The 26267-nt window shown below is 41.0% G+C and overlaps 1 protein-coding gene across 6 annotated transcripts in view; it reads left to right on the forward strand.

Moving 5' to 3' along the window:
• The window catches only part of SHLD1 (shieldin complex subunit 1), a 198069-nt gene that overhangs the window by 25248 nt on the left and 146554 nt on the right, over positions 1-26267 (forward strand). For 2 of the 6 annotated variants that reach the window (XM_029593485.1, XM_029593484.1), the window contains exon 3: positions 2576-2631. The exons of 2 other annotated variants lie outside the window; for them this stretch is intronic. In XM_029593485.1, coding sequence (XP_029449345.1) covers positions 2576-2631 — 56 coding nt within the window. Of the gene's footprint in view, positions 1-2575; positions 2632-23481; positions 23557-23807; positions 24376-26267 lie in introns of those variants that run through there. 2 more of the 6 variants (XM_029593483.1, XM_029593486.1) reach the window with 2 other exon arrangements.

The following is a 26267-nucleotide window of genomic DNA, read 5'->3' on the forward strand; positions in this document are numbered from 1 at the left end:
CACTTTGGACTGTAAACGTGCATTGTCTTTTTATTTGAATCGCACTACATCCCTTAGAGAATCCAATCAGCTTTTTGTCTCTTATGATCCAAATAATCCAGGTAAAGCAGTGGGAAAACATACTCTATCCAATTGGTTAGCAGATTGCATACAATTCTGCTACGAAAAAGCAGGCCTTCCTCTCCAAGGGCGAGTAAAGGCACATTCAGTAAGAGCCATGTCAACTTCAGTAGCACATTTTCGTTCAGTGCCAATTATTGACATTTGTAAAGCAGCAACATGGAGTTCTCTTCACACCTTTGCAGCTCATTACTGTTTGGACAAGGAAGGACGACAGGATTCAGCCTATGGACAATCTGTCTTAAAGAACTTGTTTCCAGTTTAATCCCAACTCCTTCTACAACCAACCTGCTGTATTCTTCGGCTGACTCATTTCTTCAACAAGGCATTCCGGTTACCTGCATGGACAATGACTCAGCCTCTAGCTTGCTAATCACCCATATGTGAGGACTAGCATCCTGCTTGTCCTGGGATAAAGCAAAATTGCTTACCTTGTAATAGGTGTTATCCCAGGACAGCAGGATGTAGTCCTCACGGAACCCACCCGCCACCCCGCGGAGTTGGGCATCAGACTTTATTATTTTATTTTGCTAACGCTTATTGCTACATACAAGACTGGAGTGAGACCCCTGTGGCAGGGAATATCATGGCATGCCGGGCATGCTCAGTAGCCTCAGGCAGCCAAACCAAAAGCTTCTAGAAACTTGCCAGAAGTTTTTCCCGCTTAAGGGCTCCGTGAATGACGTCACCCATATGTGAGGACTACATCCTGCTGTCCTGGGATAACACCTATTACAAGGTAAGCAATTTTGCTTACCCTCATATGTGGGCTAATGCACACTTCCGCCTACTGGTGTCTTTAACTTTTATGTACAAATGCCGATTCGGCTGCCCATTCATATTACAATCATAGGGTAACCCATTTTTTTAAACCATGATTAACACTGCCGCTTGTTTTTTTTAAAGCAGGTTTTTTAAGTTTTACTTTTTAAATTTTACCACCGTTTTAACAAGTATTTGAAAAACATTTTTTTCTCTTTTTCTTTTTTTCACCGAACCTCCAAAAACTTTCTTAGAGATAATAAGTACACTTATCTCTTTTCAATGGAAAAGCAAGAGTCCCAAGAGCTCATCTGCTCACTCTGCTAACATGCCCGACACCGCTGGTGTTTCGAAGTTTTTTCTTCGTCAGGGGCTTAAATGCTGAAAAGATGGAAAAGAAGCATATGTAGCACAACTTTTTAAATGTTACAATCCCTATTCTAAAAACGGAGACTTACAACATTGGAGAGTGAGGCGATTCATGCGGCAAATGCAGACCCGCCATCTTGACGCTGACATTTTAAAGACACGTTTGCATTCAAAAAGGACCAATCAGAGAGCTGATAATTCAAAAACAAAAAAGGCTTATTAAAGAGCTAATAGAATAGCCCTTTAAATTAATGAAGGCCAGTCGATGATATCATTCATTCCCTGCGGTGATTCTGAGCCTAATTTAAAAATCCATTTCTGCTCTTTATAGTTAAGGATAGCACGAATATCTCCTTTTCTAACATTCACCAGAACCATATCCAAAATGGTCCATTGTAAGTCGATGAAATTGTGACCTTCTAAAATGCAGTGTTTCACCATAGGGGCTTCCAGATTACTTGTATTCAATCTGCTCCTATGTTCTCTAAGTCGAACTCTGATGGGTCTTGATGTTCGACCAACATATAGCATAGGACAGCTACATTGGATGACATACACCACTTGATGGGAATTGCAGTTTGTTGTAAATTTTTTCTTGTACATAATATTGGTACATGGATCTCTCCAAGTTTCTCCAATAATTGACATGTGACACATGTCACATTTTCCACATGTAGAATGTGAACCGGTGGATTTAACCGTACTTAGTGGATATCCCCTCTCAAAAAACGTTTTTGAGAGGGTTTTTTTTTTTGAGAGGGGATATCCACTAAGTACGGTTAAATCAGCTTATAAAAGAGCACTGTACTCCTCTAGAGATTCTTTGTTAATATATCGTGACAAGAAACCAATTTCTCAAGATGTGTATGTATTGCAATATACTGATAAAGCTGGGGATATAGTTAAGAGCATACATGCACATTGGCATATACTTCAATTACATTCTATATTTCAGAAATTTCCATTAATTTCATTCCAAAGGGGATTAAACATTAAAAATCATGCAGTAAGAGCAGCATTGCCTTCTCCCCCTACTTTGGAATCCACCGGTTCACATTCCAGAGCTACTTTTTTCTCTTGTTACTTGATATTGTTTTTTTGTTCTTGTTATTGTTAATTCTGCATTCAGATAGAATGTGTTTAGATATAAGATCTTGTTGACATAGCATTCTGATAGAATTTAAGTTAGATTATAAGCGTTTTTAAAAAGCCATGTTTTAAGTTCACGTTTGAATATTTTTCTTTCTGGATAATGCGTTAGATGGATATTTCTGAGACTACTTACTGATCTCTGTTTTCACACTTTAAGCATTTCATTTTGTAGATGCAGTATACAGTCTTGAATTTCTCTTGGAAAGAAGGAAACCAGGAGTAACAAATGTATGTGCATATATCTAATTCTATATATAGATTTACAGTAATGCTTTTCCCCGAGACAGGAGTATCGCAGGGGCAGGGTGACGCTGAGGGGCTGGGGAGGGACAGAGTGTTACAGTGTTGTGATGGAGAGGAGTCTCTGTTGATGATGTGGCCATCGGCAGTCTCATTCAGGCTGCATAGAAACAGCTGCACTGGAGCTGAGTTCAGCTGTTGCCGTAATGGCAGCGGCGGCAGCAACAGTGTTAAATCACCGGGCCTGGGTGACCGCCCATCTCGCCTGACGCTATCCAGCGGTGTCTGTTTCATTTTGTAAACTGCTAAGATAACATTTGGGATCCTGTTTCAGTGACTGCAGATTAGTACATTTGTATGACTCATTCACTAAGGCTACTGATAAAGGTAATATTGGATGGTTTCTCAGCTGAATTGGAAAAAGCTGTTGTTTTTTTTAAAAGAATTTAATTTAAAATGTTTATTTAATGGTGTATATTAAATTATTAAAATGCAAATGTAAAAAGCAAATAAACTCATAAATTTGCAGCTTGCCATATTCTGCTTTTAAAACAACAGTTTTATTCTTTATTTTGTTGGTTGCTCAGGAAAGTTAGAAGGCTGTCAGCACCAGAACAAGTTTAGCTAGAGATGCAGGGCATAGGTTTTCCCCTTGGCTCTGAGAGCTAGACACAAATTCTGAAATGGAAGAATTATAATATGGAGGAAGTGTTTTCAATGGATCCTCTTACTATCCCCAAGCTCGATATAAGAGCCTACCCTGACTCTTAAAACAGTTGTTATCATTATCCTAAGCACTTCGTTCCTTAGTCTTTTTCTTTCCAGCAATCTTTGCTTCCAAGTTTTACCTCCCTTGTTGAATGTAACTTTGTTCTTCCTGTTACCTACGGTTTCGTTACAGTTCCCCCTTTTTGATGTAAACCAACCTGATATGGTCCCTACCATGAAGGTCGGTATAGAAAAGTGTTAAATAAATAAAATAAAATAAATGATGTATAAAGGTCAAACATAAATAGAATGAGACTAGGGGAAAGAAATAATTTCCTCATTAGTAAGGGTGTTAGAGTAAGTAAATTTCTCCTGATGTGTTGACCATCTATCCAAAACTTTTGCATGCAAAACATTGACAGTCAACAGGACACTATCTACTTACAGGTTTAGTTTGGAAGGATTTCCAAGTAGGTAGTATCAAAAATCCATTATCACATATAATTTGCTTGTTGTTTATTTTATACAACTATTTATTTATTTACTTGGACCTATATCCTATTCTAGACGGTTAACAAACAGTCAAGCTTGTTATCCACTATTTTACTATGCCTATGGATCTTTATTTAGTGGTGATAACTACAGCTGTCTCTTAGCTAATTTTTTGAATTGTAATGTGAATGCATTTTTTTTTACCTACTACAGTTTTTCTGGGTGTGTACACATCAATATAATTTAAGTGGCCTAATATAATTTGTAGAAATGTAATGCATTTCTGTTCATTAGCACCAAATGGATACACTGACATTATTTTACCTTTCTAAACAAGTGAGCATGAGTTCAGGAACAAATGCAGACAGCACCAGATAACCTACTACAAGGCCAATACCAAATCAAAAAAGGCTGCTATACAAAAGCAACCAGGGAGAAAACTCACCAAGAGAATTATTCCGGAGCATCAACAAACTCCTGGGATCTTCTCCTTCCCTAACACCTCCTTCACAACCTACATTCACTGCAGCTGGATTAGCTACATTGTTTACAGATAAAATCTCATGCATGCGCTCTAATCTGGACAGGGAGCCAGCCGGAGGCCCACCATCAATATCTCCACTCTGCCACATCACTTTCTAATAGGCCTCTGCCTGCTTCTAGAAAAAGATGTTGTTGTCCTACTCACCACCTTCAAACCAACCATCTGGCAAGATGACCCCTGCCCTTCCTGGCTAATCAAACAAGCCAAAACTGGACTGTTCAGATCCAGTCCATCATTGACTCATCTCTAGCTAGCAGAGGCCCACCTACCATTCAGATAAAAAGGATAATAGGCTGACTGAGAAAAAACAATCTTGACTCCAATAACTTAGTCAACTGCCATCCAATCTCCAATCTCCCTTTCCTAAGCAAGATCATCTAAATGGCAAAGTTACTGCAACAATCCAATTTTCGCTTTCCACCAATGCCCTGCCTAGACCCTTACCAATCAGGCTTCCGACTGCACTACAGCATGGAAACTACACTACTAAGTTTGATTGAACTCCAGTTCTGGATTGTGGACACTCAATTCTGCTAATATTCCTCGACTTCTTGGCTGCTTTCAGCACAATAGACCACAAACTATTCATTACCTGACTAGGAGACCAAGGATTAGCAGACCCTGCATTGGCCTGTTTACTGTACATCCTTTCTTAGTGATACAATGGCTTGGTTTACTTTCTCATCCAATTGGTCTCCCTGGGAGCAGCTCGCTCAAGACCTTGTTCACTCTCTTGCAGAGTACCACAAGACTCTGACTGCCCATTCACCTTATGTAATATTTGCATGGTCCCTCTAGCCAGAATCATCAGGGTTTGCCAAATTACATACTACTTTTCTGCTGATGGCATCCAAATATTAATCTTAACCATGCAAATCAAAAAGAACCCTTGCCTATCTCAGTTGTTACTTAAGAAAAATTGCCAACTGGCTACACCAAAGTAAGCTAAGCCTGAACCCCTAAAGACAGAGCTGCAATAGATTAGAAGGAAAGAACCCACTCAGCTGCACCTAGGAGGGATCCTTGGTGATACAACTCTAATCCTCAGCTCTCAAATCTGGAGCCTAGGCTTCATACAAGATTCCCAACTCTCCACCAATGCTCAAGTCCAAACAATGACCAAAATAGCCTTTTTACATCTCAGTCAGCTTTGCCACTTCCATTCTTTTCTGGAAGACACTGCCTTAGCAAATGCTGTCTGGGCCTGTGTAATTTCACATCTGGACTACTGCAACCCAATATATGCTTGAATTCCCAACATCCTAAACCACTACCTGCAGCTTATACAGAATGCTGCAGCTCACATGATTATGAAAGTAAATTGAGAGGACTGAATAACTTGAATCCTGAAAACCTTGTACTGGCTTCCAAAACTCAACCACATCAAACTCCAAATCTACAAAACCCTCAAAGACTTGACCCCAATATACCTCAATAGTTCTTTCACCCCATTTACCTACTCTTTGTATCAGGCTTACCTAGTGGTACTGCCCCTGAGAAGGATGTATCTCACCAATACCATGAAAGGGACCTTCACAGGAACTGCCCCAATGCTGTGGAATATTTTACCACTACACATTGGACTCGGCCCAGATCTTCCAGCCTTTTGAAAACTGGTTAAAACTTGTCTTTTCAAAGCGGCTTTCAGCTCCAAATGACAACTTGAGCCTATAAAAAAAACTCTGTGTATACCTCCTACACCCTTCTGTACTTTAAATAGTTATTAAATTCTCTCTTCCCATTACATTGTATCTCTAATGTATAAATTGTTTATAGATGCTGGATCCGATTACTATTATATTATTGAAATACTCTTTGAACTGTTGGAAAAGGATGCCATAAATAAATGATGAGTTGACTTAAATGAAAAGGAAAATGTCTGACTGTGCTAAATACTTTATGAACTGTTCTTTCATACTGAATTGGATCTGTTAGGATGTTTTCTGAAACCTGTTCTAATTTGCTTAGTCTAACTTTGATTTTTCTTTTTCTCTTGCCACTAAGACTGCTTAAGAGTCAGGGCTGTTGTCTAAAAATAAGAGAAAAAACTTTATAATAATGAGGTTCTTGAGCCTTCTGCCCCTTTTATTAGGGCTATCATTGTGGTTTGTTTTCTTAGCTGACTTCCCAGCTTCCTCTTGCTTCCACCTTTTCCTCTCCTTTTTTCTTCCACTTTTTAAAAATATAATTCTCTGTCTTCTTCCCCATCCTCTGACAGAGTCTTCTCTTCTTGTAATCGCTTCTATCGCCTATCCTGCTGAAGCTGCAGCAGGCTCCTCCTCCTCCTCCTCTAGCTCAGCATCGTTATAAGTATCAAAGACTCTGCCCCGTAATGAAAAGATAAAGGATTTGGGAGGCTTTTTTCAAACTAAAACCCATGGTCACAATCCGCATAATTGCAGGAGCAGTTGGAGGAAGCCAAATCAAAAGGATGTATATTTGAGGTATTTACTCAAACATTGGCTGGCTGGCACATTAAAATTACCCAGTTATATTAAAATTAGCAGATAAATTTATCCTGCTAATTTTAGGATTGCTCTTCAGCTGTCCTAAAGTTATTCAGCTGCGTTAGCTGGATAATACCGCTCTGCCCTAGAATGCCTTCGGACTGCCCCAACATAGCCAGATAAGGTTTTAGTTGGCTAAAATCATCTGGCTACGTTAAGGGCGGTCAGACTGGCGTGACTTTCAAATCCCGGTGTTTGTCTGGCTAAGTGTCAAACTCTGTGTCACTTTCTTTTTGTGTGTGTGTCTGTCTTCTCTCTCTCTAACTCTATCTATATCTCTGTCTATATATAAATCTATATATATATATATAAACATCTGAAGGGCTCTTAAGTGTTTAAAAATATAATATAACCAAATTATTTAATTTTAAGAATATAAAATACTTTCTCCAAATCTTTGCCATATTTATCTGAATTTTCTAATCCTCTATAATCTCTTCCAAAGTGAGTTGAGATGGTAAAGTAAATATTTGTTTGGATAGGCCAACAGATCCTTTCCATTTCATAATAATAACAAAGGCTGGATAAGTTGGCTGCATTCTGCAATTGCAGACATAAACTCAGCCTCTAACTTGGGTATTTATCTTTAGAGGTGACATTTATTGTATAAACCCAATAACTGAAGAAAAAATGACAAATATCCCAATGTATTTCTCATTTCAGTCTCATGTTATTACATTCATATTATCATTAGTGTTGATTGCAGCCCAATATGGGCCTCACTTGGGTGACTAACCAGACTAGAGGCAGGCTTTACTAAGATGATTGTAGAATTTTATCAAAATTAAAATGTCATTTTTGATCCCTGTTGCTGAAACAGATTTTGGTCTTTGCGCCTTCATTAAGTCTGAATTTTTTAGGAATCTAGGTATTTTTCTTGTTTTGAGGTCTTAGAAAATTCACATTGCTGTAGTGAAAGCTGTTGTAATGACTTCATTTGGCATGATGCAGATTGTTCTTTTTCTTTCCATAATTTGTGATTCTATCTTTTGAAATTAAACCAAAAGGGACGGGGGCATTTTTTTCGCCTATTATCATACGGTATCCTTCCCCAGCTGTAAATTCTTTCTCTCCCTCAGTTTTTTCACCCTTCTGCAAAGACATCCCTACCGCTGTCCCTTTCCTTTAAAACTCTTTACGGCTTTGAAAACCAATGCAACCTATAATTTACTCATATATTAGGCAATTTCATGCTTAGCTCGTTCTAGATTTACCTGATAAAGGGAGCATAGGTCTGAAAAAACAAGTTCATCTTAATCCAGACACAAGGGTTATGCCTCCTAACCAGAAAATGGAGCCAGAGACTAACAGACTTGCTGCCATCATGCATTATAGGCTCTCATACTGACCTCAGCCTGCCATAAGCTCTGTCTCTCGTGCTGCATTCAGTGCTGTGAACTGAGGGCAGACTAGGCCTGGTGAAGAAGCTAGAAATTTGGATGGCAGTTTTTGAGGTGAAAATCTTGTACTCCATCCCTCAGTTCAGTACAGCCAGTGGACCAGGAGGCTTCCAGTTGTTGGAACAGGGTTTTTTTCCCCAGTTACGGTTGCTGAAATTAGCCCTCTTCCCCCTCCCTCCCCATACCTTTTCACTCCTTTTCCATGGTTTCATCTTGTGTTAAATGAGGACCCCTCTCTATATTTTCCTCCCTTCTCCTGACCTCTGCGGCTGTGCCTGGTTCTTGCTTGTTTAAGCTGTAAAACAAAATAAAAGCTGAAAGCAGAAGAATGGTTTGCCATTAGAGGAACTGCGGACCGAAGCAAGAGAGGTAAGGGGGGAAGCAATGGTATCTCTTCAGGAGCACGGGAAACGTTCAGAAGTTTGCAGTGCCTGTGGATCATGCTGTTAAGGACTGGGGAGGGGAAAGCCTCTATAAATCTTGTGGGACGGAGAAGGAAAGAGGGCAGTACGCAAAGTTGTCTGCCACGGGGAGGGCTGCATTAGTGAGGCTATCTGCAGATTATTCCTACTGGTGTGCTTGCTACTGCAGTGGGAACAACGACCATACTGGAACTACGAGAAGGGAGCAGCTCAGAGCAGAGGTCTCCTATGCTGGTTCCAGATGTCTCGGATATTGTAGAGGTCTGTTCCACGGCTCCATGTCAAGAGGAACCAAATGTTCCTTCTAGGGAAATCATCTTTTTGGAGACATTTTAGAAAAGCTGGGGAAAGAATAAGGGAATTGAAAGTCCCTAGATTGCCTGAAGACAAATCTGAGAGGATGTTGGAACCAGCTTTGGCTTGGATCTGCTTTAAGGATTCTAAGCATGTGAAACCGGGGAGGTTGGCATATGGCCAGCAGTCTAGATTCTTTAGTAGATTCCAGTCCTTTTAGAACACAGAGAAGGGAGATAAGGATTGAGTTTTGGGGTAGTCTGTAAGTTCTCGGACCTTCCAATGAAGGTATGGAAGAACACTCTCTGGTACCCAGGCTAGGCGGGCGGTTGTCAGCCTTTTACCAACCATGTTACTTTGGATCAGGGAGTTTTAGGAGTTGTCAGGAATGGTTATGCTCTGCAGTTTTCCTATCCATTTTTCAGAAACTTTATGGTTTCCCCATGTTGATCCATTCATAAGGGGAAGCTGTACAGATGATGCTTTTGTGGCTGCTGCATTTAGGGGCAGTGGTTCCAGTTCTTTACTCCCAATGTGGTCAGGGTTGGTGCTCAATTTACCTTATGGTACCTGTAAGACAGTGCAATCGGCTATAGTATTTATAAGTGGCTTTATTTATAATGCAAAGCAAATAATAGATCAGCAGTCTGCTTACCTTAGCAGCCCAATTTAAATTGCAGCCTTCTTGGTTAGGACAGTGTTGTAACCAGAGCTGCTGCCTTATCATGGAGCAGAACCTTGTAACATTCACAGTCAAATGATTATCTCACAGGAATAGGACAGTAATATTAAAAGGACTGCCTGTCCTTATACTCATTAGAAGAATAATGATGTTACAAGAGCTGTGTTCTCTTGGAGTCCCAGGGTCCTCCTCTTCCTACCTGGACTCAAACTCTTAGCCTTGTCTCAGGGGAAATGCCCTGAGACACAACTTTCCTTTTGAGCTTTCTTAAGGTGGACCAGGCTGAATGCCTGGTCCTGCTCTGTTAAGAAAGATCTAGCATACACTTCTCTTATATATCCTCCCCCTCAGCTTGACCTTATTAGGTTGAGCATCTGTATTCATTCAGGTTACCTCCCGAAGAAGTAAATTCCCTTTCCATTTTCTTTTCTCACCCTGCCCAGAAACAAACCATCTTCTCCCAATTGTAGGCAGGGATGGGGCAAGGCCCATAAACCAGAAAGTACTTTTATCTTTATATGTTTCTGGAAGAATCTTATGGACCTACTGCCAAGTCCTTCTTTTTCAGTTTCTCCAGGTTTATCCTGCTCTCTTACCCCCACTAGGGAAACAGTTCCTGGAATGGCCATGTGACGTCATTTGACTTTGACATCAGACAACCTGGCAGACATTTCATTTAAATATTCAACTTTGTCCCTAGTGTTCAGCAAAATAAAAGCCTGTCTAACAAACTGTGTTTCACATAAGTCCCACAGAGGCTTCAAGTTCCAATCCAGCTTTTTATATAGCTGTCTGCTTTTCCCAAGGGATAACTCACCTTTTCCCAGGCGCATAGCTTCTGAATCTCTGTCTTGGGAGATCTCTTTGAATTTTGAAAGTTGTTCTCTGTTAGCAGGTTAGCCATGATAGGGAAATGCCACTGCTTTCCCTGAATAAATGCCTGTAGGTCTGAATCCCAGACCTGTTTCTCTTGGCCTTCTAGACCCTCAGGGTGCACATTTTCTTCTTTTCCCTGGTTGTCATCCACAATAGCCCCTTCTGGACCTGTTGAACCTTGCACCATACAACAGTATTTTGACTTCCTTGTCTTTGTGGTTTATTTCTTCCAGACTGGCTTGTCTAGCTGATGGACTCAGTAAGACCCATCCAGCAAGGCCCCACCGTAAGTTTACCTGTACCCGTACTACAATCCCTGTAGGTTCAACCACATGACTTCCAACTCCTCTTCCTGCCAAGGCAGTGGAACGTTTTGTATCTCTGACATTAATTTGATGACCTTCTTCCTCGCTCTGTCCTTCAGAACCTGGGTTTGGCCATTACTTAGAACCATGTCAGTGTCCTTGTGGACAATCCTTTCAGTAGTTCTGGGGCTGGTGCAACTCTGTCCCTATCCTGCACACCCTAGTCTTCACATTCATCTGCTTCAGAATACCTTGAGTCCTTTTCTGGACTTGCCTCTTATGTCACTAAAACCAGAGGGGACCCCGGATTCCAGTTGCTTGTGTGGCTTCTATATATTGGGCCCAGGAAGTGTGTCGCTTTTCCAGATTTACCTGCAGAACTCACTGCTTGGCTACCCAGGACTGTAGAGAAATTCTCAGTTGCTGCTGCCCGTCCATGAGGAGTTGAAGCAAAGCTTCCATATTAGCTCCAATTTGTGCTTTGTTCTAATCAAGCTTGGTTGCTCTCAAAGGATCACGCCCTGTTCAGCTTTCCCACTTTAATTTTTTTCTTTTGGGGGGAAAAAGGACAAATCCCTTGTTCAATTGTCCACTTCTTTGTGGGAAAAAAAGAAAAAAATCCTGCTTATCTAGCTCTGATTCTCTTTTTTATGTCCCTCCTCTTTCAGTCAGAGCTTAGCTTGCTATTTTTACCTCTTATGGCTGCCTTTGCAGCCAGGCCTCTTAGAAACAAATTTGTAACTATTACCTGCTCCCGTTCTCTATACAGTCCTTCATACTTATTCAAAACGATTACCGTCATGGTTAAAAGGTGAGGTGAAAGAGGCTATTTTAGCCAAAAAAAACCCTTCAAAAATTGGAAGAAGGATCCATCTGAAGAAAATAGGATAAAACATAAGCATTGTCAAGTTAAGTGTAAAACATTAATAAGACAGGCGAAGAGAAAATTTGAAATGAAGTTGGCCATAGAGGCAAAACCTCATAATAAAAACTTTTTAAAATATATCCGAAGCAAGAAACCTGTGAGGGAGTTGGTTGACCATTAGATGACCGAGGGGTTAAAGGGGCTCTTGGGGAAGATAAGGCCATTGCAGAAAGACTAAATGAATTATTTGCTTCCGTGTTTACTAATGAGGATGTTTGGGAGATACCAGTTCCGGAGATGGTTTTCAGGGGTGATGAGTCAGACGAATTGAACCAAATCATTGTGAACCTAGAAGATGTAGTAGGCCAGATTGACAAACTAAAGAGTAGCAAATCACCTGGACCGGATGGTATGCATCTAGGGTACTGAAGGAAGTAAAAAATGAAATTTCTGATCTATTAGTTAAAATTTGTAACCTATCATTAAAATCATCCATTGTACCTGAAGACTGGAGGGTGGCCAATGTAGCCCCAATATTTAAAAAGGGCTCCAGGGGTGATCCAGGTAACTATAGACCAGTGAGCCTGACTTCAGTGCCGAGAAAAATAGTGGAAACTATTCTAAAGATCAAAATCGTAGAGCATATAGAAAGGCATGGTTTAATGGAACACAGTCAACATGGATTTACCCAAGGGATGTCTTGCCTCACAAATCTGCTTCATTTTTTTGAAGGGGTTAATAAATATGTGGATAAAGGTGACCCGGTAGATGTAGAGTATTTGGATTTTCAGAAGGCATTTGACAAAGTCCCGCATGAGAGGCTTCTAAGAAAACTAAAAAGTGATGGGATAGGAGGCGATGTCCTTTCATGGATTACAAACTGGTTAAAAGACAGGAAACAGAGTAGGATTAAATGGTCAATTTTCACAGTGGAGTGCCTCAGGGATCTGTATTGAGTCCGGTGCTTTTCAATATATATATATAAATGATCTGGAAAGGAATACAACAAGGGAGGTTATCAAATTTGCGGATGATACAAAATTATTCAGAGTAGTTAAATCATAAACGGATTGTGATACATTACAGGAGGACCTTGCAAGACTGGAAGATTGGGCATCCAAATGGCAGATGAAATTTAATGTGGACAAGTGCAAGTTGTTGCATATAGGGAAAAATAACCCTTGCTGTAGTTACACGATGTTAGGTTCCATATTAGGAGCTACCACCCAGGAAAAAGATCTAGGCATCATAGTGGATAATACTTTAAAATCATTGGCTCAGTGTGCTGCAGCAGTCAAAAAAGCAAACAATGTTAGGAATTTTTAGGAAGGGAATGGTTAATAAAACGGAAAATGTCATAATGCCACTGTATCGGTCCATGGTGAGACTGCACCTTGAATACTGTGTACAATTCTGGTCGCCGCATCTCAAAAATTATATAGTTGCGATGGAGAAGGTACAGAGAAGGGCAACCAAAATGATAAAGGGGATGGAACAGCTGCCCTATGAGGAAAGGCCGAAGAGGTTAGGACTGTTCAGCTTGGAGAAGAGACGGCTGAGGGGGGATATGATAGAGGTCTTTAAGATCATGAGAGGTCTTGAATACTAGAAAGACTAGGGGGCATTCCATGAAGTTAGCAAGTAGCACATTTAAGACTAATCGGAGAAAATTCTTTTTCACTCAATGCACAATTAAGCTCTGGAATTTGTTGCCAGAGGATGTGGTTAGTGCAGTTAGTGTAGCTGGGTGCAAAAAAAGGTTTGGATAAGTTCTTGGAGGAGAAGTCTATTAACTGCTATTAATCATGTTTACTTAGGGAATAGCCACTGATATTAATTGCATCAGTAGCATGGGATCTTCTTAGTGTTTGGGTAATTGCCAGGTTCTTGTGGCCTGGTTTGGCCTTTGTTGGAAACAGGATGCTGGGCTTGATGGACCCTTGGTCTGACCCAGCATGGCAATTTCTTATGTTCTTATGTTCCTTCAAATGCTGATCTTTGTATAATCACTGTTCTGTTTATATCACTAGGCTATAAGCTGTTGCATGGCATCCTAGTGAGGTCCCTCCTGAAGAAGCTGACTTAAAAATTCAGTAAACCGATACAGTGATAATATCAGCATGAAACGAATAAAGATATTATTTTGAACTTGACATATGGATCTCTCACGATTACACCGTATCATCAAAAAGACTATATTGGGATCTAAATTATTTTCTCATATTTCTTTGTTTACATTTGAACTTTGGTATGTGAGGTTTCTCCACTCCTGCTATTGCATTTCACCAGCTCAAGCCTTCTGCTTTCTGCAAGAGAACAGGAAGAAAAGTTTCTCTTCTTTTTTTTTTCTGTTCTTAACATGGGTCTCTGTTGTGGTGTAGCTTAGATGAGAAGCTCCTACTTCTGACCACCATGTGTAAGAGAGCGCAAGCAGTCGTAATGTTTCTAAGTGGCTTTTATTTATAGTGGAAAGCAAATAATAGATCAGCAGCCTGCTTACCTTAGCAGCACAAATTAAATTACAGCCTTCTTGGTTAGGACAGCAATGTAAACAACGCTGCCTTCTCGTCATGGAACAAAACCTTATAATAGTCAGTCAAAAGATTTATTACACAGAAATAGGACATTAATGTTAAAGGGACTGCTTTTTCCTTATATTCACAAGCAGAACAGTTACAGTATGTTGCAGGAGCTGTTTTCTCCTGGAGCCCCACCTGGGCTCAGACTCTTATCCTTGCTTTCAGCGGAAGCACCCTCTGAGCTTTCTTAAGGTGAACCAGGCTGAATGCCTGATCTTGCTCTATTAAGGAGGGTCTAGCATATAGTCCTTTACAGTACCAAAGAAGGATTGTATGTTTTGCCCTATTCTGGATCTGAAGCTGCTCAACAAGGCTCTGAAGGTGTTCCACTTCAGGGTGGAGACTGAAGTTTGTTATAGTAGCAGTGCAACAAGAATAATTCTTAATATTGCTAGATCTGATGGAGGAGTATTTGCATATACTGATAAAAGAAGAGCATCAGAAATATCTTTGCCTTGCAGTGATTGGAGGGTGAGGGGCACCTTCAGTATCAGGCTCTCCCTTTTGGGTTGACCTTGCTGCCAAGATGTATTTCTAATAATTTTCAAATAAATAAATAAATAATATGATGGTTTTGGTGGTGGTTTTGCGCAGAGAAGGTATTTTGATTCATCTGTGTCTGGACAATTGATGGCCCAGGAAAGTGAATCAGCGACAATCGGAGTAATGCAGTTATTGCAGGATCTGGGTTGGGTTTCTAATTTTGACAAAAGTATCTTACTTCCCTCTTGATCCCTGGAGTACCTGGGGGTTCAGATTATCACTAGGTAAAACTGGGTCTGGTTGGCAGACATAAGATCCGGAAGTTGCAGAACCAAGTGCATGGTTTGTTGAGGACTCTGATATCCAAGGTGTAGATATATCTTTAGGTATTGGGTTCATTAGCTACTGCCTTGGATTTAGTGTCTTGGGCAGGAGCGCACATGAAACTCTTGCAGAGGGGACTAGCTTTTGCAGTGTTCTCCTCAGACCTACTTATATTTCATGAGACTCCCTTTGATATAAGCCAGAAAGAGTTTTGCTTTGGTAGCTAGTACATAAGAAATTGTCAGTGGGAATGGATTTTCAATCTTGAATCTTCCATTTGGATAATTGTGACCTTGAATGCCAATCTCTGTGGCTGGGGCACTCACAGTATAGTGGCTCAAGGCCTTTGGAATTCGGAAGAAGCCAAGTGTTCCATCAGTTAGTTGGAAATTAGAGCGATATGGAAGGCAATCCTTTTAGTTTGCTTTCATTCTTCAGAGTCATGCAATCAGGATTTTGTCTGCCACTGCTGCAGTGATGGCATATATGATTTCCTGACACGGGATCAGATGTCAGCATGTGGCAGAAAGGTAGGTCTGTGGTTAATCTGAGCTGAGAGGAATGTAAAAATGCTCTCCACTACTCATATAGTGGGAGTAGAGAACATACAAATGGACTTCCTCAGTCTCAGTAGGCTGGACCTCTGAGGACAGAGTCTGTCCCAGGAGGCAATCTACCAGATTGTGTCTAAATGGAGAGAACCAATGATGGACTTGTTGGCAGTCAGCTCCCAACTGGCCAAGGCATCCTTAGTATGTGGATCTAGTAAAGGTACTGATGGGATCCACTATGGTTGCTTCAGGACAGATGCCTACTGTTCAGGGGTTGGTGGTTCATATAAACATAGAAATGACTGCAAAAAAGGACCAAATGGTCCATCCAATCTGCCCAGAAAGATTATGGTAGCATCTGCCAAGCCATACAGGTCACCTCCATACTTAGTTTCTCAGACCATCAAAGTCAGGGCTCTTGTTGGTTGCTGTCTGAGTCCATTTCCCTGTTACCTCTTGCCGTTGAAGCAGAGAGCAATGTTGGAGTTGCATCAAAAGTAACAGGTTTATTTGTTAAGGATAGTAACCGCCACTCCAGCAAGTTACCCTCATGTACTCTTGTCTTCATTTCTAGCCTTTAGGGATCCACAGTGTTTATCCCATACCCCTTTGAAATCTTTCATTATTTTTTTTTTGTCTTCACCACCTCCTCCAGAAGGGCATTCCAGGCATCCACCACCCTCTCCTTGAAGAAATATTTCCTGAAGTTGCTTCTGAGTCGTCCTCCCTGGAGTTTCATACGTGACCCCCCAAGTTCATGAGGATCTGTCTCTGTTTTGTCTTTCAGCTTGGCCCTTGAAAAGGGATTGTTTGTCAGAAAATTGATATTCTCAGAAGGTTATAAATACTCTTTTGTAGTCCAAGAAATTTTTCACATCCTTAGAATATGTGAGAGTCTGGAGGTTGTTTGAGGACTGGTGCTTGATTAGGAAGATTTTGTCTAGAGGAGCTTCGGTGCCAGTTATCTTAGAATTCCTGCAGGAAGGATTGGATAAGAGTTGGCCCTTAATTCCTTAAGGTGCAGACTGTGGGAATTATCTATTTAAGAGACCAGTTTATAAGCAGACCTTTATCATTGCATCTGAATGTGTCTTGTTTCCTTCAGGAAGTAAAACATATTCAGCCTTCAATAAGAGACTCTGTACCTTCGTAGAATTGGAATTTTGTGTTGTCACACCTGGTTGATCATCCTTTTGAGCTTCTAAGAGAGGTATTGCTTAAGCTGCTTATTCTTAAGCTGATGTTTTCTGGTAGCAATCTGTTCCACCAGATGAATTTCAGAGTGGCAGGGTTTATTGTGTAGAGCAGCGATTCTCAACCATGCACCATCAAGTGTATCACTATCCTCTGTTTCCTTCCCCTCATGGCGGACAGCAGGAATCACATTTAAGTGAATTTCATCTCCTGCTGCCTCAGGTCCAATCACCCAGTTCTTACTGCAAGATTGGCCCTGCGGCAGCAGGAGATGACATTGGTTAAATATGATGACTCCCTCTGCCCGCCCACACCACAGAGTTTGGGAGGAGGGGGTGCATTGACCCTCCAGACTGCCAGTGGAGCCCATTCTGCCGGCAACCGAAGAAAAGAGAGGCTCAATGGCTGCCCCTTGGAGTCCAACCTGCTGGCAGCCAAAGGAAAAAAGAAGCCCGGCAGCTGCCAGCAGAGTCCATCCTTGCTGGAGGCCAGAGGGTTCTGTTAGTGTATTCAGAAAGGAATGGATGGATTTTGGTAATGTTATACAGAAAAAAACAACACATTTAGCAGTGTTTTGGATATGTATAGAGAAGGAGAGAGATGAATCAAAGATGATCCCAAGATTACAGGCTGAGGGGACTGGGAGGATTACAGTATTATCCACAGAAATAGAGAAAAGTTGAGGGGAAGATGAGGAGCTCTGTCTTAGTCATTTAGAGTTTAAGAAGATGGTGGGACATTCAGGCAATAATGTCAGACAAGCAGGCTGAAATTTGGGACTGGATTCTTGATGAAAGTTTTGGTGTAGAGAGGTAAATCTGGGAATCATCAGTATAAAGATAGTATTGAAAGTCATGAGAGGAAATTGGCGCACTAAAAACATTTGTCCTGGGCCCTCTTCTCTCTATATACGGAGTCCTGAGGTACACCAATTGATAATGGGATAGCAGTAAAGGAGGATATGCTAGAGGACACACTAAAAGTGCAGTGTGAGAGGTAAGAAGAGAATCAAGACAGGACAGAATTCAAAATCCCAATGAGGACAGAGTATCAAGAAATAGATGGTGGTCCACAGTGATCAACAATGTTAAAAATATCAGGTCAAGGAAGATAAAAGTTAAGTAAAAGCTTTTGGTTTTAGTTATAAACAGGTCATTGGATACTTTTGGTGAGGGCTGTTCCTATGGAATGTAGAGGACAAAAACCAGACTGAAGTGGATCAAGAATGGCTTGAGATGAAAGAATGTCAAGACAGCAGTGGCAAACAGCACATTCAAGTAGTTTGGAAGCAGAAGGGAGGAGGGAGATTGGACGATAGCAGGGCAGATTGTAATCTACAGATTAACTGTAACCTGTGATTACAGTTAAACTTAAATTCTGTGTTACAGTGTTAACTCTTGAATCCCCGGTCCCATCGCCATACCACAGGGGTGAAAGAGCATCTCTTTGCACATCCAGGTTGAACTCACAGTGTGCTTCACGATTGACTGTTGCCCTCAGAAGGCCACAGGTACATAATGTGGCTGCTAATCACTGAGGATTAAGGAACAATATGCGTTACAGTACATACTTATACAAGTGACCCCCCTGACTCTTTATATGTTAACGCATGTGTATTTCTGGGCCCTGTGATTAACCTCAGAAGGTTATAGTGGCTTCCAATAGACCACCTGTAGCTCCTCAGGAAGTACCAGAAGAAGATGTACCCTCTTTGACACTGCTCAGAGGGTCCCAAGTTCTCTTGAGCAATTCACTGAAATAGGTTTTTTTTTGCTATTTTTCCAGCAGAACCCCCTGCCCAGTATCTGCTGCTGTCTCCACACCCGACTCTTCAGTCGCATTAATTGGACTCTCCTCTAATTCATCACAGGCAGCAGATCCTTCCCATTCAAAAGACAGATCTTGGCCTTATCTGTCTTCACATCAGCCACACTATTCATCCCTTTCATCTTGATTTCCTTTGTCTTCCACTTCTAAACAAAAGTCCCCAGGGGAGTCCCCAGGCAGCTCTATGGACATACTTTCCAACTCGCCACCAGGTTTGCCGGGTCCTCCAGAAAACCTGACTTATTCCAAATTTATTGAGAAGATGGGATGAACTTTCAGCATCCATTTTCGAATGGGATTCTTGTGAATTTTGGACATACCCTCTGAGCTGGCTGCCCTGCCAACTCATGCAATTCTGGATGACCTTCAGATGAAGATGTGGGAAACTCCCAACTCTGGCACCACTGCTGCCAGAAAGCTGGATTTAAAATTTTGGATACAGATATTGCTGGACTATGGAGAATTCCAAGTACCTCATCAATCTGTAGTAGTGGATTCGGCACTTAAGAAGACTAAGAAGACAAGGTTATATTCTAACTCTCCATTGAGCAAAGATCATTGCCTTCTGGATAACTTTGGAAAGAAAGTGTTTCAAGGCACCACCAATTCTACATAGTCCAATACATACATAACTGCACTCAGCATCTTAAATCCTTGGTTCACTCTGATGCTGGAGAATTTTTTTCATCTCAACCTTTCTTGGAGGAAGCAGTTTGGCACCTCGTCAGGGTGGTTTATGAGTCCTTTGACGAGAACCTCAGCTTTTCCAATGGGGCATGATGCATAGCTTGGCTGCGGGTGAGCTCCATTTTGAAGACGTCCACAAGAAATTGGCTGACGTACCTTGCCTATGTGACAGATCTCTTCAGTGAGAAAGTACGAGGCCATTTCCCAAATTAAAGAATAGAATGTGGTAGCCCAATCTCTTTGTACTACAACAGATTCTTATGGCGAGGGGAACAAAAGTGATTTTGTGAAGTAATACAGCTAAAGTTGTTTATATTTGGTTTACTGCACCTATCAGCTTCCACATGTAGTATTCATTGCCAGGAAAAAGAACATTTTTCAACTAAAGTTTTAGTTGCTGAGTCATTCCTTGTTTAACTATTGCATCATTTCCAGAAAAAAACATATTTGTAAGCATTAGTCAGAAGATCCTTGAATAAATCTGTTTGGGCTCAATTCCATATTTTTTATTGCTATTTGTCTGTCCTTGCTTTGATCATCAGAAAATCCTTAATTGGCTGATCAGATTCAGGTTTTTCTGTCAAATGAAGCCCTGGTACATAGTCTTATATTGACTATAGAATTTTGGTATCAAAACTGTAATTTTAACAATAATACTCTTTTCAGTGCTCTTGTCTTTATTACCATGTTGTGGGAGTCTCAGTTTAGTGGACCCTTGGGCCAACCTGCTGGAGACTGGGAATAGATGGTCAATGTCTCTAATGAATAGCAGGCCGGGAGGCAGATGTACAGGCGGGACGTAGATGCTCTTCACCCTGGAAGCTGGTACTCCCCCGAGAGGAGCCCGTAGGAGTCCAACCGCTGGGACTTAGGTGGCTTCACCCTTGGAAACCGAAGCCCCTCCCGGGAGGAGCCCGTAGGGGCCCGGCCGCTGGGACTTAGGCGGGTCATGGATCAGGACAGGTAACTGGAACCAGAGAAGGACAGTAGTAATACTGTAACTGGGTTCAGATTCTGGAACCAGGCAGGAACTGTAGCAAGACTCGGTTACTGGAACCAGGCAAGAACTGAAGCAGGTACACAGGAACCTAGCAGGTACTGTAGCAGGCAGGCAGGAATCAAGCAGGTACTGTAGCAGGAACGGAGCGACGACGCCAAGCGAGTCACTCTGGGGCACAGCGCAACAGGAAACCGGGAAGCTAACCCGTTGCAAGGCAAGGACTGGATGGCCGCGGCCGGCTTATCAAGGCTGACGTCAGGAACTGGGCGGAGTCACCGCTGGCAGGAAACGGGCTAGAAAGGTGCCCAAGTGGCGCGCGCGCGCCTAGGATCAGGGCATCCTCGGGCGCCTTCGCAGCGGCGCAGCCCCAGCGGGGACGCCGCCAAACAGGCCGCAAGCCAGGGCTCCGGAGGCGGGAGCAGGTCCGGGAACAAGGAGGTAAGGGTCTGGTCGCGGTGCTCGCGGCCAGGACCGCAACATACCAGTTGACAATCAAACAGCATGCATTTGCCAGTATCTTGAACAAGCATTTCAAGCTAACTTGAAAATAATGGACTTCAAGAAGGCACAGAGTAAGCACAGAGAATTCTTAGCTGTGAAAATGTGAAGAGATAGCAGAAGGTTGGCAGGCAGGCTGTACTTTTTCTCCTCCTATTCTAAATTCTCTTCTTCCTTGGTAGATATCTGAGGCATGAATTTCCTGTCCAGTTTTTCATATCCTGGAAGTTTCTTCTCTTCTTTTATCTCCACTTCTGGAGTCCAGAAGCTGTTCCACTAATGCCTTCAGTAGCACCATATGCCAGGCTTACTTTTATACAGTTCTTCAGCAAGGGGCCGGAGACCCGAGGGAGCAAGAACTGAGTCTGCTTAGTTTATCAAGTACGTGCTATTTAGCTTTCTCAATGATAAGTAATGTGCTCATGTTATTTAGCCATTGCTTTTTCATGTTAATGTGTACAGTAACAATGTGGAGAGTGTATGGGGGGACAGATCTTACCGTGCACATCCTAAATCTTATTGGATCAGTCAGTAAGTGGTGCTTTAATGTACACACTGAATTTTTACTGACTCACATGCAAAGCATATTTTCTGCAAGTTTTATTTCATAAGCACCGTATTAGCTTAACAAAATATGTTAGAACAAAACACAGCTGCTGTTTTAAAATCTTAAATTCCTTAAGGGAAAAATAGGGTTATGGAGTTCTGAGCGTGAAATAAACTTCTTATATCATCCATTGAAACAAGCTGTGCTTTGCTTTAATTTCTCCAGTTTTCTCATTGTAACAATACAACACAAGAAATGCACTCCTGTTGCAGATATTTTATAAAATATATTTCTCGATAGAATGAAAACATCCTGGAACCCATTCAGGTTTTCCTGCAGTCATTCTTTTCTTTTTGCGTTGGATTGGAGAGATCCCACATGCAAAACAAGCAGGACAAGAGACAGCCATGCCTTTTTTTTTTTTTTAAAGAAGCTGGCGACAAGGAAACAATGCAGGTGCTTTTATCACCCAGTCCAGTGAGTCCACTTAAGGCTTTATGCCCTTTAGTACACTGGGCTTTAAATTCCTTGAGCATGCCCATGTTAAAATTGACATTGTAACCTGTGTTAATGGCAGATTTTAATGCGAGTTAGTATACAGACACCCTTGTTCTGTATTGTCTATGATGGTTGAAACATTTAATAATGAGCAGCTGTTTACCAGGGAGCAGATATTCAAACTTATCTGGATAAGTAAGTTAGCCGGATAAGATTTATCCAGCTAACTTCCAAGGGATATTCAGCAGTATGGCTATGCTGCTGAATATTCCTGTAAATATCACTAGTTAGCTGGATAAATATTATCCAGCTAATTTTAGACCTGGTTAACTTTATCAGGTAAGACCGACTATCGTATAAGTAGCTCATCCCTGATCTGCCCAAATCCCTCCTACCTTATCTGGCTAACTTCTTAACCAGATAAGTACTTATCCGGCTAGGTGGAGACCACTGATCGCGGTCGGATATTCAGCCACCACTACTTAGCCAGATAAGTTGCTACTTATCTGGCTAAGTAGCGCTGAATATTGGCCTTCCCATGCTGTTTTCTAGATTTTCCTAGTGCTATCTTCTGAACATGGGAGCAAAGGTATTGTGATTATAGTAAGCTGGTTTCCCGTTGACTCTTATTAAGTGTTCTGTGCACTTTGAAATTCTCTCCTTTACTACTATACTGTTGCATCTCAACAGAAACATGGCAGTGAGCTATAATAATTACCAGAGTAGATTTTATTCACCATCCTATCTGTTATAATAAAATCTAAGGGGGTAATTTTATAAATGTATGCACAGGAGTAAAGTCTCCATGTAATTTTTACATGCAGACTTTACACCAGATTTTAAAAGGAAAGTTACGAGCATAACTTAGCTTTGAAAATTAAACCAGGAAATGTATGCGCACCAAGTTATACCTGCTACTCGGTGTGCGGAAGTTACTCATGGGGAAAATATGGACATACTTTTTTAAAATAAAAAAATATGTGTGCATAAATTCAGACTCTGCCCTGTCTCTGCTCCCAGGATCCTTCTCCCAATGTGCAGAAAGATTTACAGACATAAGTCATGCATGTGCATAAATTTATACACATGTTAGGTGGGTAATTTTAGAAGAATACCACCTCCACAATGGGAATCAGTAATCATAAACAGCACCAAGTTCTAAACAATACGGGTGCTGCCTGTAGAGTGGTGAATGATCACTGCGATTAATATCAGGTGAGATGTATGAATGTGGAGTTGGGTGTGGTATGAATGGCGGGTGATGATTGGTTTTGAGATCCCTTAAGAAGGTAGTATGGCGAGAACACTTTCTGATGGATCAGTCCGTGAGGAGAGTCTGGCTGGAGAAATTCCCCGCGAGTGAAGCTGTATGTGTGTGTGAATATATATATATAATATATATATATAGTAAACTGGTGAAGACTTTGAGGTCCGGGAACTATCGGGTGAAAGTTTGGTTGCGTGTTTTGGGTTTTGTGAGTATAGAACTTCTTGAATTGTTGGTATGGTGTGAATTTGATAGTATACTCATTAGTATTTTGGGTTTGCGTTTCAGGCAAAAGAAAAAGAAGTATTTAAAACATTTTGGTGGTTGAAACTGGAATGGAGCTTGTTGAACTGGCTCGATGAGGTGTGTAGCGTGCTCCCCGAGTATATCTGTTATTAATGGTCTTAGAGAATCATTATATATTGGTAAATAATGTGGAGTGTCATGATGTCATATATATGTTTTTAGTGAACAATGAGAGACTGATCTGATGGGAATTTTCGGACATACACAGGATTTTTTTGAATTTAGTATGGTGATGTTAAAGAGTACATTGTGAGAGAGGTGGTTTTAGAAACAAGTAAGGGTGTTATTCATATATTTGTATGTTTTAGGTGCTCGATCGTGAATAGGAATACCTTTCCCCGAGGATGACAAGTTTGTTAAAGATTTCCCCTGAAGAAGCCCTGGTAGGGTGAAACAAGGCACCTTGTCGGGGTGAACATCGTTGGAGCGGGCTGAACAATGCTGGATTAAAACTATGGAAATATTGAAGTGGATGGGATGCAGTTAGTGTATTAAGTGTTTAAACAGCGAGCGAGCAATGAAATATAATCCTGTATTTTATGGGGTATAGGCTTTGGGGTGAACATCGTTGGTACTGTATTAAGTGTTTAAAAGTGAGTGAATAATGAAAAATAATTTTGTATTTTATGGGGTGTAGGCTTTATGAGTATGAATGAGGTGTGAATGTAGATATGGGATATTAAAGGGTAAAGGGTTAGGATATGTCTGTATTATAATGCATATGTGAATCATGTGAATTGAGTGTAATGACATGTCCACAAGTATTTGATTGATGATGTTTTTCTATTTCTGATTAAATTGTACATTATACATGTATTGTGTTAATCGGAATAAGTGCAATAGAAAATTTAAATAATTAAATATATACAAAATAGATTTTTTTCTTGTATGGAATTTATATATACGGTGTTGTATACAATGAACCGTATTGTTTAGAACTTGGTGGTGTTTATGATTACGGATTCCCATTGTGGAGGTGGTATTGTGATCATTGGGGGGATCTGAGATATCTCTTGTAGTGTTTTGCCAATTTTAGAAGAAGCCATTTATATGGGTATAGCAGTGCTTTAACCCCTTGAAATGGGATTGAAAATGACCCTCCTTTAGAAGGAAACTGAAAACCTGGCTATTCTCCCAAGCCTACCCCTGATTGAAAAGAACAGTTTATGCTTGAACCACTTGGTTAACCATCTATGCTAATCAATAAGAACATAAGAAAATGCCATACTGGGTCAGACCAAGGGTCCATCAAGCCCAGGATCCTGTTTCCAACAGTGGCCAATTCAGGTCATAAGAACCTGGCAAGTACCCAAAAACTAAGTCTATTCCATGTTACTGTTGCTAATGGCAGTGGCTATTCTCTAAGTGAACTTAATAGCAGGTAATGGACTTCTCCTCCAAGAACTTATCCAATCCTTATTTAAACACAGCTATACTAACTGCACTGACCACATCCCCTGGTAACAAATTCCAGAGTTTAATTGTGCGTTGAGTAAAAAAGAACTTTTTCCGATTAGTTTTAAATGTGCCCCATGCTAACTTCATGGAGTGCCCCCTAGCCTTTCTACTATCTGAAAGAGTAAATAACCGATTCACATCTACCCGTTCTAGACCTCTCATGATTTTAAACACCTCTATCATATCCCCCCTCAGTCGTCTCTTCTCCAAGCTGAAAAGTCCTAACCTCTTTAGTCTTTCCTCGTAGGGAAGCTGTTCCATTCCCCTTATCATTTTGGTAGCCCTTCTCTGTACCTTCTCCATCGCAATTATATCTTTTTTGAGATGCGGCGACCAGAACTGTACACAGTATTCAAGGTGTGGTCTCACCATGGAGCGATACAGAGGCATTATGACATTTTCCGTTTTATTCACCATTCCCTTTCTAATAATTCCCAACATTCTGTTTGCTTTTTTGACTGCCGCAGCACACTGAACCGACGATTTCAATGTGTTATCCACTATGACACCTAGATCTCTTTCTTGGGTTGTAGCACCTAATATGGAACCTAACATTGTGTAATTATAGCATGGGTTATTTTTCCCTATATGCATTACCTTGCACTTATCCACATTAAATTTCATCTGCCATTTGGATGCCCAATTTTCCAGCCTCACAAGGTCTTCCTGCAATTTATCACAATCTGCTTGTGCTTTAACTACTCTGAACAATTTTGTGTCATCTGCAAATTTGATTATCTCACTCGTCGTATTTCTTTCCAGATCATTTATAAATATATTGAAAAGTAAGGGTCCCAATACAGATCCCTGAGGCACTCCACTGTCCACTCCCTTCCACTGAGAAAATTGTCCATTTAATCCTACTCTCTGTTTCCTGTCTTTTAGCCAGTTTGCAATCCACGAAAGGACATCGCCACCTATCCCATGACTTTTTACTTTTCCTAGAAGCCTCTCATGAGGAACTTTGTCAAACGCCTTCTGAAAATCCAAGTATACTATATCTACCGGTTCACCTTTATCCACATGTTTATTAACTCCTTCATAAAAGTGAAGCAGATTTGTGAGGCAAGACTTGCCTTGGATAAAGCCATGCTGACTTTGTTCCATAAAACCATGTCTTTCTATATGTTCTATGATTTTGATGTTTAGAACACTTTCCACTATTTTTCCTGGCACTGAAGTGAGGCTAACCGGTCTGTAGTTTCCCGGATCACCCCTGGAGCCCTTTTTAAATATTGGGGTTACATTTGCTATCCTCCAGTCTTCAGGTACAATGGATGATTTTAGTGATAAGTTACAAATTTTTACTA

This window comes from Rhinatrema bivittatum, chromosome 3, assembly GCF_901001135.1.
Source record: "Rhinatrema bivittatum chromosome 3, aRhiBiv1.1, whole genome shotgun sequence".
Taxonomy (NCBI): domain Eukaryota; kingdom Metazoa; phylum Chordata; class Amphibia; order Gymnophiona; family Rhinatrematidae; genus Rhinatrema; species Rhinatrema bivittatum.